The sequence below is a fragment of the Capronia epimyces genome (genome assembly GCF_000585565.1).
Source record: "Capronia epimyces CBS 606.96 chromosome Unknown aczIQ-supercont1.1, whole genome shotgun sequence".
Lineage (NCBI taxonomy): Eukaryota > Fungi > Ascomycota > Eurotiomycetes > Chaetothyriales > Herpotrichiellaceae > Capronia > Capronia epimyces.
In genome coordinates, this window is record NW_006912904.1 from 3,760,786 (window position 1) to 3,772,806 (window position 12,021).

Consider the following 12,021-nt stretch of genomic DNA (forward strand, 5'->3'; position numbering starts at 1 on the left):
TCTTGTCCTTATTCTTGTCTTGTCCTTATTCTTGTCTTGTCCTTATTCTTGTCTTGTCCTTATTCTTGTCTTGTCCTTATTCTTGTCTTGTCCTTGATCTTGTCATGTCCTTGTCTTGTCCTGTCCATAACCTTATCCTTGTCCTTATCCTCGTCCTTGTCCTTAGAACTGACTTCATCAGGGAAACGTCGAACTCGCGCATTCATCGGCCTGGGAGTGGTGGGAATCCCCCTCATCGCCGCCTGGATCTGGGAGATTGTGCGGGTCCGCAACTACGATCGGTCCAACCCTCCCACCCGAGCCATGGACTGGTCCGACGACGGCTTCGTCGCCATCTTCTTCTTGTTCATGATGAACTGGGTCTTTAGTTCTTTGTGGCAGTACATCATTCTTTACTTTCTCGGCACCCTGACCAACTCCCCGCGCAAGGCGGCCAACTATGCTGTAAGTGCGAACCCAGAAACTAAAACCAAAACCAATGCTGACTGTTTCAGGGTGTGTTCCGTGGCTTCTTGGGTGCTGGTGAAGCCATTGCTTTCGGCGTCGATTCTATCGCCGTCCCCTACATGAAAGAGGCCGCCGTCATCTTCACCTTCTACACCACTGGCGTCATAATCTTTGCCTACCTCGCCACCTTCCACATCAGCGAGACCGAGTATTTCAACGGCGAAGACGACGTAGTTATCCCCAAGCATATCTTGGAAGAACACCCGGAAGAGGCGGTCAAGGTACACCCCGAAGGCACCTTGAGGGGCGAGGAACAACACCCAGTCGAGAGCCAGGTGACTGTGGACGCGGAAAAGGCTTGAGCATATTGTGCGGTCTCGCCCTCCTTGGTATGAGACAGAGCACTTGCCGCGTTCAATAGGAACCGAGACTGCAATAATCATGATTCAGGTAGCCCACAGCTGGTATGGTTGGAAGATTGGGCGCACCGCCTAGACTAGACGTTGTTTGTTAGACATACAGTATCTGCCGGAGATTACTAGCATCCGCCACAGACCACGGAACCCGGTAGTCGGGAGGCTAGGGCCTCTGCTGCATCATTTCTACCGTAATCGCGATCGGTCTGTTCTAGACCATCTACCCCGCCAGGGTTGGGTCCATCCCAAATCCAAACTCGGCATTCCAATCATATGGTGGGTAGGCGTAGGTGTCGATGGAATCATTCCCAGCAAAATCGATGAAAGGATTGGATACCTCCCAGAAGGCGAACGACTCATCCAGGCCGATGGCGTCTCCCAGGTAGTCTCCAACCGGGTAGGCACGCATTGGGCTCTGCTGATTAAAGAGGCTCGCTCGCTGGAGGAGGAATTCCGAGTATTCCTTCTTGATCGGTCCCAAGAGTCTCTCGTACTCCTGCAGGCAACGAGTGGCGGCCGGCCAGCGTTCGGAAATGGTGGAGAAGAAGCGCGAGAAGCACATCATGTAGCCTTCGACTTCTTCCAGGCTGTACTGCTCGGCAATCTCAACCTTGCAGTATTGCAACGCCTGCAGGAAGACGACCGCGGACGAGAAAGTGTGGTGGCAAGGGTGGAAGACGTATTTGATGTAGCCGAACTCCGTGTTGGCCTGCTCCCAATATCCGGTAGCTACCTGCACGGCGGCGGTGAAGCCTTTCATGAGGTCTTCCCGACTGGGCATCTTTATCCTCGGAGAAGGTCGAAACAGGAGGACGAGGATGTAATTGTATGCAATATCGGCATAAAGTTCCATCTCATCCCATTGGGATTTCACCGACGCGTCCTGGTTCAGGGCGGCTGCCCGATGCACCTCTTCCGTCCAGTCACGCATGGCAGCCTCTGTTCGCGTCATCCATGCCGCGAGCGACGGACAATCGTCCGGGAGCGGTTCGTTCTGGTAGAGGACAGACATGATGTCGGACTCGATCTTGCGGTACAGCCAAATTCGCCGGGGGACAAACTTGGTCCGTGGAGCAGTGGTATCAATATGTGTGCGTGATATGGCGTAATCTCCAAACTCGACCGGGAAGGAAACATTGATGTGTTTGTTCTGCGTCCTGAGGGGACGATGGAAACCCGCGCAGACGGCCACTTCCATTTCCCAGGCGCACCAGAAGATGCGCCGACGCATGTCTCTCTCCAGCAGGTCAAGTCCAGCAGTGGCTGGAAGCTCTTGATGCAGGCCCAAGTCGATGCACGCTTCGCTCGATAGGCCCGTGAGAAGCCAAAGATTGGCCACACTGGGATTCAGAAATGTATATTGCATCAGTAGAAGGAGGGCTTGTAAGCCAGCCAGGTCATTCGACAGGACTTCTGACACGTGGAGCATGGCGGTGCGGAACAGACCGGTTGCCAGAGACTGCGCACGCGCCTGCTTGCTCCGTGCCGCGGTGGAAAGTGAAATGGCCATGATCAGGCTCACCACGTAAACATCTCGAGCTTCAGTGGGCGAACCAGGGGCTTCCTTGGCGGTGTCGTGGTGGAATATCGCGTTGAATGCCCGTACCACGTCGGCAGAGTGGTAGAACGGGTACTGGTTGATGATTCGATTGATGTAGATGTCGAACAAGAATTCCGCCACCGCAGTCGGCACCGAGGTCAGGGACAGATGCGACGGTGGTTGATTCAAGATGGAGCGAGGGTGGTTCTCGTCCAAATCAGTCAGACTCAAGGGCTTTTTGGCCGACGGGATCTGCGTGGGCGCTGCCGCGCATCCTGCCAGGCGGATGGTCTGGGTGAGGCCAAGAAAGGAAGTGGTGATGTCGTGTAAGGCGAGGGAGATGGCCGGGTTCGTCAGTGATGTCGAGCATCCATTTACGTGTCTGAGGTTAGAAGGGTCGCCGTCAAGTTGGAGATCAGAGGCTGGGCGTGTGGAAATTGTGCCTCTGCCGGCCTGACTCTCCAGAGCTGCGATTCGCGCCTCGAGATATCGAGCGATGCTGCGTGGTGCAATGGCGTTGGTGGCGGCGTCAAGGGCGACACATGGCACACCGGCCTCGAGGCAGACGGAGCACGACGGTGCTTGAGCATCGCACTAGAGACAGACGGGCTTGCAATCAGCGGGAATCCCATCGGTCGTGAGGTGATGATGCTATGCCTATAGGTAGGTTCCATACACTGATCTTCCTCTGCCGGCACCTGGCGCAGGATACAACCCTTCTCCGGACTCTTTCGCTCGCTCGCATCTTCCATGCACGCTCTACCCCAGGTCATTGCATGGGGAGAGGGCGGGAAAGGCGAGGCAGGCTTGTCGTACGATGGCTGAAGGTTGACCAGATGTGCTTAGAGCGGGACTCGGTGCGTATAGACGGTGGCGGATTGCCGGTGGCTGTAGTAGGACATAACAGGAGGTGCTGTAGGAGGGGAAGGGAAGATCTCGTGTGTCATATGTAGGTATGAAGTGCAGGACTAATTAGAGTCAGTCGGCCAAGGGACGCGGCTAGGTGTATCCAGCAGTGGTATGGAGTATGTACCTAACTCTGTAGTCCCAGGTACCATCGCTTACACACGTGCCCGGAAAGGTAGGTCCTGTCCAGTATCCGGGCCCTAAGCCCCTTTGGCTTGGGCTTGGGCTAAGGACCAACAATTGTGCCTGCTTCCTTATCTCGTCGCCCCATCTGTGGAGCGTTCCAGGGGTGCTCGCTGCTCAGGCTTACAGTACACAGTGCGGAATACACTGTAACTGCCCTTAGGGCCCAGGCGTCTTAGGCCTCGGCATGCTTGGGCTAAGGAGTTCTAAGGCCCTAAGCCGGGCCAGCCCCTCAACCTCCACTCACCAAGCATTTGTCTAGTTATCAAGATGAGGGGTCTCATGTCCACCTATGTAGGTAGATACTGTACGTAGAATCATCTCAACGTCCTCACATATTGTTCTGTCGACCTTGCTCAGTCCCGTAGCAAATGTCACCCGCTGCAACGTCGGACACTGCGCCCGCCGAGGAACCCAAGGTCGCCGACTTGGATGCGGTGCTACAGTTGCTCCCGGCGTGCCGACGATGTCGTCGCAACAAACGCCGGTGCGACATCCGACTTCCGGCCTGCCTGAATTGCAGCCGGGTTGGAGCAGAATGCATCTTCTTTGACCATGTGTCCAAAGAACTACTACCGCGCACGTAAGACTTGCCATCCTGCTGGTGTTTGACGATGTCGAGATGGCTCATCCACTCCGTGCCCCAGGTACATCGCCTCGCTGGTCGACCACCTCAGAGCCTTGGAAGCGACCAGTGCCAGTGCGACCGCCGGTGCGACCGCCGGTGCTTCGCCCTCGGCACCGACGTCAACCTCAACCTCAACCTCTCTCACAAGACCGGCGGAACACCACTTCATCCATGTACACGGTGCATACAGATACCTGGGCGTGCGGGCGCCCCTTGCAGTGCAGGATGACCGCATAGTGATCAGTTCCCCGGAGCTCCGTGCCAACGCGACATGTCCTCCTCTGGTGGTTCCGCCTCAGTCGCTGATGGGATCAGGAATGCATCAATTCCTGGTGTCGTGCTATCTCGAGACGCTGCATGGCCTCTATCCCGTCCTCGATGCGGCGCTGGTATATCTGACGGAGCCTCCTACCTCGCTGTCAGACTTGGCCGCCTCGGAATCTTTCATGCTGCATATGGTTTACTCCATCGCGTGCCACTGTCTGCGGGCCAACGATTGTCAGCTGGTTCTCCTCTCCGACTCCTTCTATCGAGAAGCTCTGGTCCACGCGGAAAAGATCACGGCCGAGTTGAACCTGGACGCCCTCCAAGCGGTATTGTTGCTCGCATTGCGCAGCCTCTTTGATGCACAGAACGGGAGCTTGGGACAACAGATCGCCTTTGCTCACCGGCTAGAGGTCGAGCTCGGCGCTCGAGAAGTGGAGGAGAGCACACCAGCGTTGCAGCAACTGCGAGCGTCGATCTTTTGTATCGGCAACCAGGTTGCCAGTGCCCTGGACCGGCCCTCTGGTCTCGTTGAATGGGTAAGCACCCCCGCCAATGATCTCCCCACAGACCGGCTCACTCTCCTCTGCTTTCAGGAGGCGACGGCATTCTCCGACAAACCAGATGGTAGCCAACTTTTGTGCCACTTGTATCGCGTGCAATCGAGCTTCCGCAGGGGCAGTTCCTTCGACGAGCTCCATTTGGACGGGGTCGAGCAGAAGATCATGGCGCATGGGTCACCATTGCTCGTTGCTGCTCTGAACGAAACGCGCTTCTTGCTTGAGCCTAACGTTGACTCAGCTATGCAACTGCTAAGCACATATGCCTCGGACAACATGATCCTCAACGTTTTTACCTCTCACTGGACATACAAGGCCGCGACGTTTTTTCTGGGAGATGACCTGGATAAGGCAACCCTCCAGGGGCGGGCGCTTGCTCAGAAGGTCCTCGAGCGATGTGCTCTGAAATGGCCTAATGCTCGGGCGTTGCAAGACTCGGTGAATGTCTACTCTTCCGGCTGATGCAGACTACGATCCACGTTCTTACGAGAAACAAAACCAGGAGGCGTAAGTACGTGTGCTTGTCGGGCAAAATAACTGGACGGACATGTCCACAGAACAGACTGTTCGCAGGAACTACATGGGTATGCCACAGAAGACACCGTTCGCAGGAACTGGATGGATCCCGTCCAAAGATGGCGGATGTGGACCTGCGAACAACCCGCGCTCCGGAAGTCAAGTCAGCTGCAACTACTGAGTACACCGTGGTAGACTACTTCAACAGCTACGCTCCGATTTCTTCCCACTCTCTGCTCAGGGGCTTTCGGCAGCCATTACTTGGATGGAGACATCCTGGGGTGGGTGGATTGGATGTGACAGCATCGACGTTGGGCGAGGGTTCGGCTACCCTTAGCGGCCAAACATCCTCCTCAGTCGTGCCAAACCCCTTCAGGTTTTCAAGACGTCCCGGAGCTACCAGACAATCATGGTGTACTCTACAGCACGTCGGCTGGGTAGGGTTGGGTTGGACCAAGCGGATCACCTGTCGCCAGCTTTTCCAAGTGTATCTGTACAACCGGGCACCTCCCCGCGCACAGTACAGAGAACCCGGATGGGACACGTTCTTGATCGTAATCTTGGATATCGTGGAAGTTGCTTGGACGATTCGACTCGAACTCAACAGGACAGTCATCTTGGACGATTCAACTCGAACTCAACAAGACAGTCATCTTGACGATCCACTCGAACTCAACAAGGGCAGTCATCACGTTGCACAACCGGATCACGTCGGCGGAGAGACGATCAACCGAACGATCGATTCGCCGAGGCAGGAACGGTATGACTGGCAATCTCTTCGCAAGCAAGGAACATAGGTTCCACAGAGTAGATACCGTAGACAGCTATGAGTTGACGTGCATGCGCATGCGCATGTGGATATGGATGTCGTCAACCGGTGTCTTCGAAGATCCAGCCGTTGATATCAGACCCATGCACGCAGGGCATTGATATCAGACCCATGCATGCAGGCAGCAGGAGGTGGCAGGGGCATGCACGCAGAGCATTGCATGGGTTGGGTTGGGGTAATCAATTCCCGCAAGCAGACGCAAGGGTCTCCAGCACAAGTACTCGTAGTGGTCGTCGAGAAGGCCGCTCAGCTGTGCTACTAATGGCAGATGGCAGATATGGTTGAACGCACAAGAGCACAACACGGCAGGCCTGCAACACGGTAATACCTACTGTACCTAGGTACGATATAGGCGGACAGACGGGCAGACGCGCGAGGCATTTTGGACGCGAGGCGAGGATGACGTATGTAACCTCTCCATGCACCCACCGAGTTTACGCCGGAGTAGTAGTACCTTATGACGGGATATCAGAGTCCGGGGCATGGTAGGGTATGTACTCTGTACTCGTACGGAGTACACGATATGGAGATGGAGTATGTCACTAGACAGTCTTAGTCCTTGATCGTCCAAGGTTAATCGCTATCTAGTATCTAGTATCTAGAACAGGGATGCACGTAAGGTATGGTATGCATTTAATCGCTATCTAGACAGGGATGCACGTAAGGTATGCACTTAATCACTATCCAGACAGGGATGCACGTAAGGTATGGTATGCATCGACAGGGGTGTTTGAAGAGGTATATCAATGCCCACATGTCGCCCTCGACTGATGGGGTAATTGAGGAAACCATCCACACACACACACACACACACACATATCCGTACTTGTAAGACAAACACACAGAACCAAGACAAACAAGACAAACTCCACCACTACCATCCTCTACACCTTATACTGCACAACGACTCATGGAGTTTCTGGAGAAAATCATCATGCCAACCGCCGGCAATAGACGGACACGGACCTCGTCCAACAGCGAAAGCGATCTCCCGCCTCTGCTGCAGAACCTCATCGACCAGGCGGAGACAGATCGGGTCGTGTACGAGGATTCATGGATCAAAACGTACGTGTACATCCGTGAACAATCACCATGCCATCCTCGGGATGGTGGATGGCAGCAGAGCGAAACGAAACGAAAGGAAAAGAGGATGATGGCGATGGTAGCACAGCGAAACGAAAGGAAAGGAAAGATCGATTCAACAGACAGATGCTAACGTGTCTCTTGTTGCAGACCTGCATTGATCGATGTAGATGTACATGTACATGACACCAAGGACACCAATGATACCAAGGCTACAAAAGAGTCCCTCAAAGCCTCCAAGAAACCATTGTCAATCCCCAAATCCAACCCTGAATCCACCCCCCAAAAAAGCTGAAAGCTGAAAAGAATGTATATATGGCCGACCAGGTAGAGCGCCACGCTCAGAACGAAAGAGAAAATAAAACACTGGCCTCTAGACCCCAAAGGCGATATTCATGCCGCCATGTGGTCTATGGAAAATCGTGGTCATGTCTATGAAGCAGATACTGTAGCATACCCGAAGGTGTCGTCGGAGGAATAGGATCCTGCAGTGCGGGTCCTGTAACGAAAATCATGTCCGTACTTGATAGACTGGGGCGATGGGCCTTTGCAATGAATCAAGACTGGCTTTGCTTTTTGAATCGGCTCCCATGTTCGGATTTCGCTCACATCGCTACCATCGTCAAATGGGTCATAATCCGTTTCGTCGTCGTCATCCCGAAAGTCGAATGTGAAGGTAGAAATAGTCGAAATACTAGCCAGCGTGGGTATGCTGGAAGACGGCGATGGCTGTTCCCAGGGCATGGAGGTTCGATCAACGTGAAACTTAGGTCGGATTTGCTTGCCATGCGAGAATGGGAGAGAAAACGATGGAACGGGGGGCCTCTTGGTAGGAGGTTGACGGGCTGCGGGTGTTGGAGTCTGCTGGTACTGCAGCTGTCGCCTCTGAAATGTAGGCGAATTGGGCAGAGACCAGTCGAACTCGTCGCTATCCTCCGAGTCGTACATCAAAGGAGGCGGAGAAGATGGGGTGTCCACCTCCGTGACGTCGACCAGGGTGGAGCGGAACCGTGCTCGTGGAACCGAAAGAAAACATGTCGTGGAGCTGATGCTGGGGTTCGCTTTGTGTTCACCTTGCCCGCGTCGGAAATGCTCGAATTCCGGAGACGAATAGCATTGGCACATGACCACCCCAGGAGGGCATTGACAATTCACGACATCCCCTTTCGAGAATGCATCTGGTCGAAACGATTCTCGCCATTCATTGGACGCATATGAGACCCGTTCGGCGAAATCGAAGGGTAGAGGGGTTTGTTCGGTCGAGTCCACGGCTACCTTGAAAGATGGATCAAGTACCCCGCTGAGGTACATAGATAGCTTCTTGCGATCGACCTGGCCGTCGCCATCCAGGAATAGACTGGTCCGGCATGAAGCCCTCTTACTCGAAACGGGGGTTCGAGCAACCGGCTCAAGACGCCTCTGATCTTCGGTGTCAGAACCCACGCCTTCTTGGCTGCGAGGCTCTGGCACTGGTAAGGGCCAGGCTGATGATGCCGGGTCTGGTGCCGTGGGCGAGGAAGGTTCCCATTGAGGTATCGGGGAAGGGGTTGCTGACTGGAAAGCGAGGCCCGCATTCGATTCAATAGAAGGGGCAGCTGGTGCGGGCGGTTGATTAGAGAACGGCCTCTTCTTCCGTAGCTTCAACGGAGCCGGACGAAGAGTTGGACAGTCGGAGTTTCTGTGTTGAGATCCAGTACCAGTTGTACTATTCACAGCCAATCGCGGTTGATCAGTCAACAATGCTCTTGCACGGGGCCGCTTGGTAGGAGGGGTCGGCGGCATGGGAAAGAGGGAGAAGCCCGATCGGTCCAACTGGGCCATTGCAAAGAATGGGCGCTGTGGGTGGATGGAAGTGGTCTGGGCGGAGCTCGTCCTCGAGGGCAACCGGTGATCAGTGGTGTTGTTGTGTTGTTTGTTGTGCTTTGGAGATTGTTGATGGAAACAATCGATAAAGAAGATTGGGAAGATCAAGGCTTTTGAATCGAAATCAATACTTCGTCAGTGCAAGATAGGGGATGGGAGCAGGGGATAGTCCGTGGAGAGATGGAGAGTGTCAAAGGGAATTTGCCAGCGTCGATTACGGCCTTGGAGTACGTGGGCAAACGTCAACAATGAAGACTCTGAGATTTGGATGGGCGTGTCTGGGGCCTGCTTGATTGGTGGTGAAGCTTGCGCGTCGCAGACGAGGTTCAGCATCTGGTCTGTGTTGGGTTCTGTGGCTAACAGTGCGGCGTAACTGATATCAGGACCCAACGCCGCTGGGCATCTTACCTGACAGTTGACGGCACGTCACTGCCTCTTTAGACCACGTCAATGCCGTTTTCGACCTGCTCCGCCGGGAGAACAATCTAAGCAGACCGCCAGCTGCGAACTGGACAGCTATGAGACAGCTCTTGACTGCTGTCTGCAATTTTTGACCTGGTGATCCAGACGTTGCCAGCTGCATGAAGGCGGCCGATGATGACAGCAGCACCAGATTGCACCCTCCACGTATATAGAGGTCATCATCCTGCCGACTTCGAGACATCGGCTCGACCTGATTGTGATAGGGAGAATGTCTCACCATCCGCCAGTGCAAACGCCGTGACAGCCATTGAAGTCATTGCCTGCTCAAATGTGCTGGGTGGTGAAGGAGAGTCGATGCAAGCAAACTGTTGTGGTTGATTTCAAGGTGGCAGCTGTCGCTGGAAAAGGTTTGACACTGATGGCCGACACGTGATGTCAGCCGGCCTGGCCAATGAGAGATCCCTTGGCCTACCTCGCCCGTCTTGGCTTCTTCCTGCGCCAAACCCCAGCGCTGGCCAGACCGTCGACAAAATTTCACCACTGCTGCTATCAATCCATCCTTCGACCACGACCACTGCATCCCGGTCAAGTCGCCTTATCCAGTGCAATTTGTACCTCTCCCGCCCGGCAGAACGTCGCATGTTTCATGATTATGGTTCTCTCATCGAGCTTCCTCTCGTAGCCCTCGATCTCCCCAAATACTCGCAGGCATGGCACGAGAAGTGGTTCCGCACGGTGTTTGAAACAAGCAGAATAACCACCACCTAGCGCGCGGTCTGGAGTAATGTCCTTCGGGCATCGGAGAATAGGAGGATAGGAATGCTACTACAGCCATCCAGAATGTAATGGACGCTATCGACGAGGTGCTTCCGGGTTGGTCTGGCAGCTGGGCACCCTTCTACCGTAAGTCAATCCGGACATGCACTTGACATAAAGTATAGTCTGAGAAATGATTGATATCTTCGTCTTCTGTCGTGTTTCTGCATCAAAATCTCCCGTGATCAAAGCCAGAAGGTCTCCCAGCTTTCCCTTACTCCTATCCCACAGTACCAACGATTCTCTCTACCGCCATTTTCAACTCTCCTGCGCGGGTCTTGTCTACAGAGAATCGTGGGGTCTCTGAGGAACCGGCCTATCCTAACCAAGCGTCGCATTTTTCAGATCGTGACCCCATCTGATTTTGTCCTTGGGAATCGCGTCCAAGAGGATCTCGCGGAGATGGCGGCGATCTGTCTCGGGGGCACCCCGACCCTGGCCAGCCGAAGTATGTATACAGCCTTGTCCCGCGCTTACGTATACAGTACCTCTGTTTCTCGTGTCTGTGGCTCGGGCCCATTTCCTTTCGCGCCCGCAATACCAATATAGCCTCAGATCCGAATATTGTGTCCGGCATATGCATCGACAAAGTCAGACTTGCGTTGCAGCGGGTATATCAAGAATTGGAGGTGACCCTAACCCTAACCCTAGTCGGGCTGCAATGGGTAATAGGGTATATATGGTATATGGTCGGAAGAAGTTAGCACGGGCTCAGTAACGTCGGATCCGATAGCACCAAGTGCTCAACCAACGTCAACGATGATCAGCTCTATGCAGGGATGTCTTCACTCCCGGCCGAGTCGCGGACGTTGACAGATGGTGCCATTGTCGGCTTGAGATATGAGCTTGCTAGCTTCACTACAGGGCATGTAGCCAAGTTCCGCCACAAGGAAAGAACTTCAGTAAGTGGGACCAGGAGCTGGCGTCAGGAGGCGACCGAGGAAGACAGACGACAGCATCGGTTTCCGGGCGATTGAAGCACTTCTCGAAATGAAGAACCTCCACTACTGCGACCCTTCACAGCCGCTGCACCTCATCACGCTGCTGATGGTCCGGTCTTCCGTCTCCCATACACACCATCCGCTTCCTGACACCATCCCCGGAGACGGGCCAGTATAGAGAAGATACCACTTTCCGAGCGTCAATGGGTTGTTGGGAAATCAGCATCAAGCTTCTCGAGCAGCACAACGTGTTGCAGTTCAACCCGCAACTGCCGCAATTTGCCCAGCAGGCAGCATTTGTTATGCTTGGCACGCTTTCATCCACGTCCTTGACACCCTCCGCGCCAATCCGCTCATTAGCTGAGGCCGAAAAGGCATGGGACTTGTCAGCGGCACCAACGAGAACAATTCGGTCATGGTTTTCGACACGAGAAACCCCATCCACGTTGTCGTGGGCAGCCTCTGCTTGAAAGCATAGAAGTGCAGCTGCAGCTGCAGAAAGGATACGAGGACTTGTGTCCGGATTTCATATTGCAGCTACACCGACAACGAGAGGCCGCAAAGGCGAAGAGGCAAGAGCGGGAGCGGGAGCTGGAGCGAGATACG

At 54.4% G+C, this 12,021-nt stretch overlaps 4 protein-coding genes across 4 annotated transcripts in view; 2 read left to right on the forward strand and 2 right to left on the reverse strand.

Moving 5' to 3' along the window:
- Positions 1 to 809, forward strand: part of A1O3_01355 (uncharacterized protein) — a gene marked incomplete at both ends in the record, with an annotated part of 2,424 nt that extends 1,615 nt beyond the window's left edge. The window contains 2 exons of the mRNA XM_007731501.1: positions 182 to 444; positions 495 to 809. Coding sequence (XP_007729691.1) covers positions 182 to 444; positions 495 to 809 — 578 coding nt within the window. The remainder of the gene's footprint in view (positions 1 to 181; positions 445 to 494) is intronic.
- Positions 810 to 1,083: 274 nt separating this feature from the next.
- On the reverse strand, positions 1,084 to 3,176 carry A1O3_01356 (uncharacterized protein; the record flags this gene model as incomplete). The annotated part of the gene is made up of 2 exons (XM_007731502.1): positions 1,084 to 2,997; positions 3,102 to 3,176. The coding sequence occupies 2 exons, from the start codon at positions 3,174 to 3,176 to the stop codon at positions 1,084 to 1,086; spliced, it is 1,989 nt and encodes a 662-aa protein (XP_007729692.1).
- Positions 3,177 to 3,863: 687 nt separating this feature from the next.
- Positions 3,864 to 5,406, forward strand: A1O3_01357 (uncharacterized protein; the record flags this gene model as incomplete). Its single annotated transcript, XM_007731503.1, has 3 exons — positions 3,864 to 4,075; positions 4,140 to 4,923; positions 4,981 to 5,406. 3 exons carry the CDS (start codon positions 3,864 to 3,866, stop codon positions 5,404 to 5,406), a joined length of 1,422 nt encoding a protein of 473 aa, XP_007729693.1.
- Positions 5,407 to 7,804: 2,398 nt separating this feature from the next.
- A1O3_01358 (uncharacterized protein) lies at positions 7,805 to 9,193 on the reverse strand (the record flags this gene model as incomplete). The annotated part of the gene is made up of 1 exon (XM_007731504.1): positions 7,805 to 9,193. One exon carries the CDS (start codon positions 9,191 to 9,193, stop codon positions 7,805 to 7,807), a length of 1,389 nt encoding a protein of 462 aa, XP_007729694.1.
- Positions 9,194 to 12,021: the final 2,828 nt, after the last annotated feature.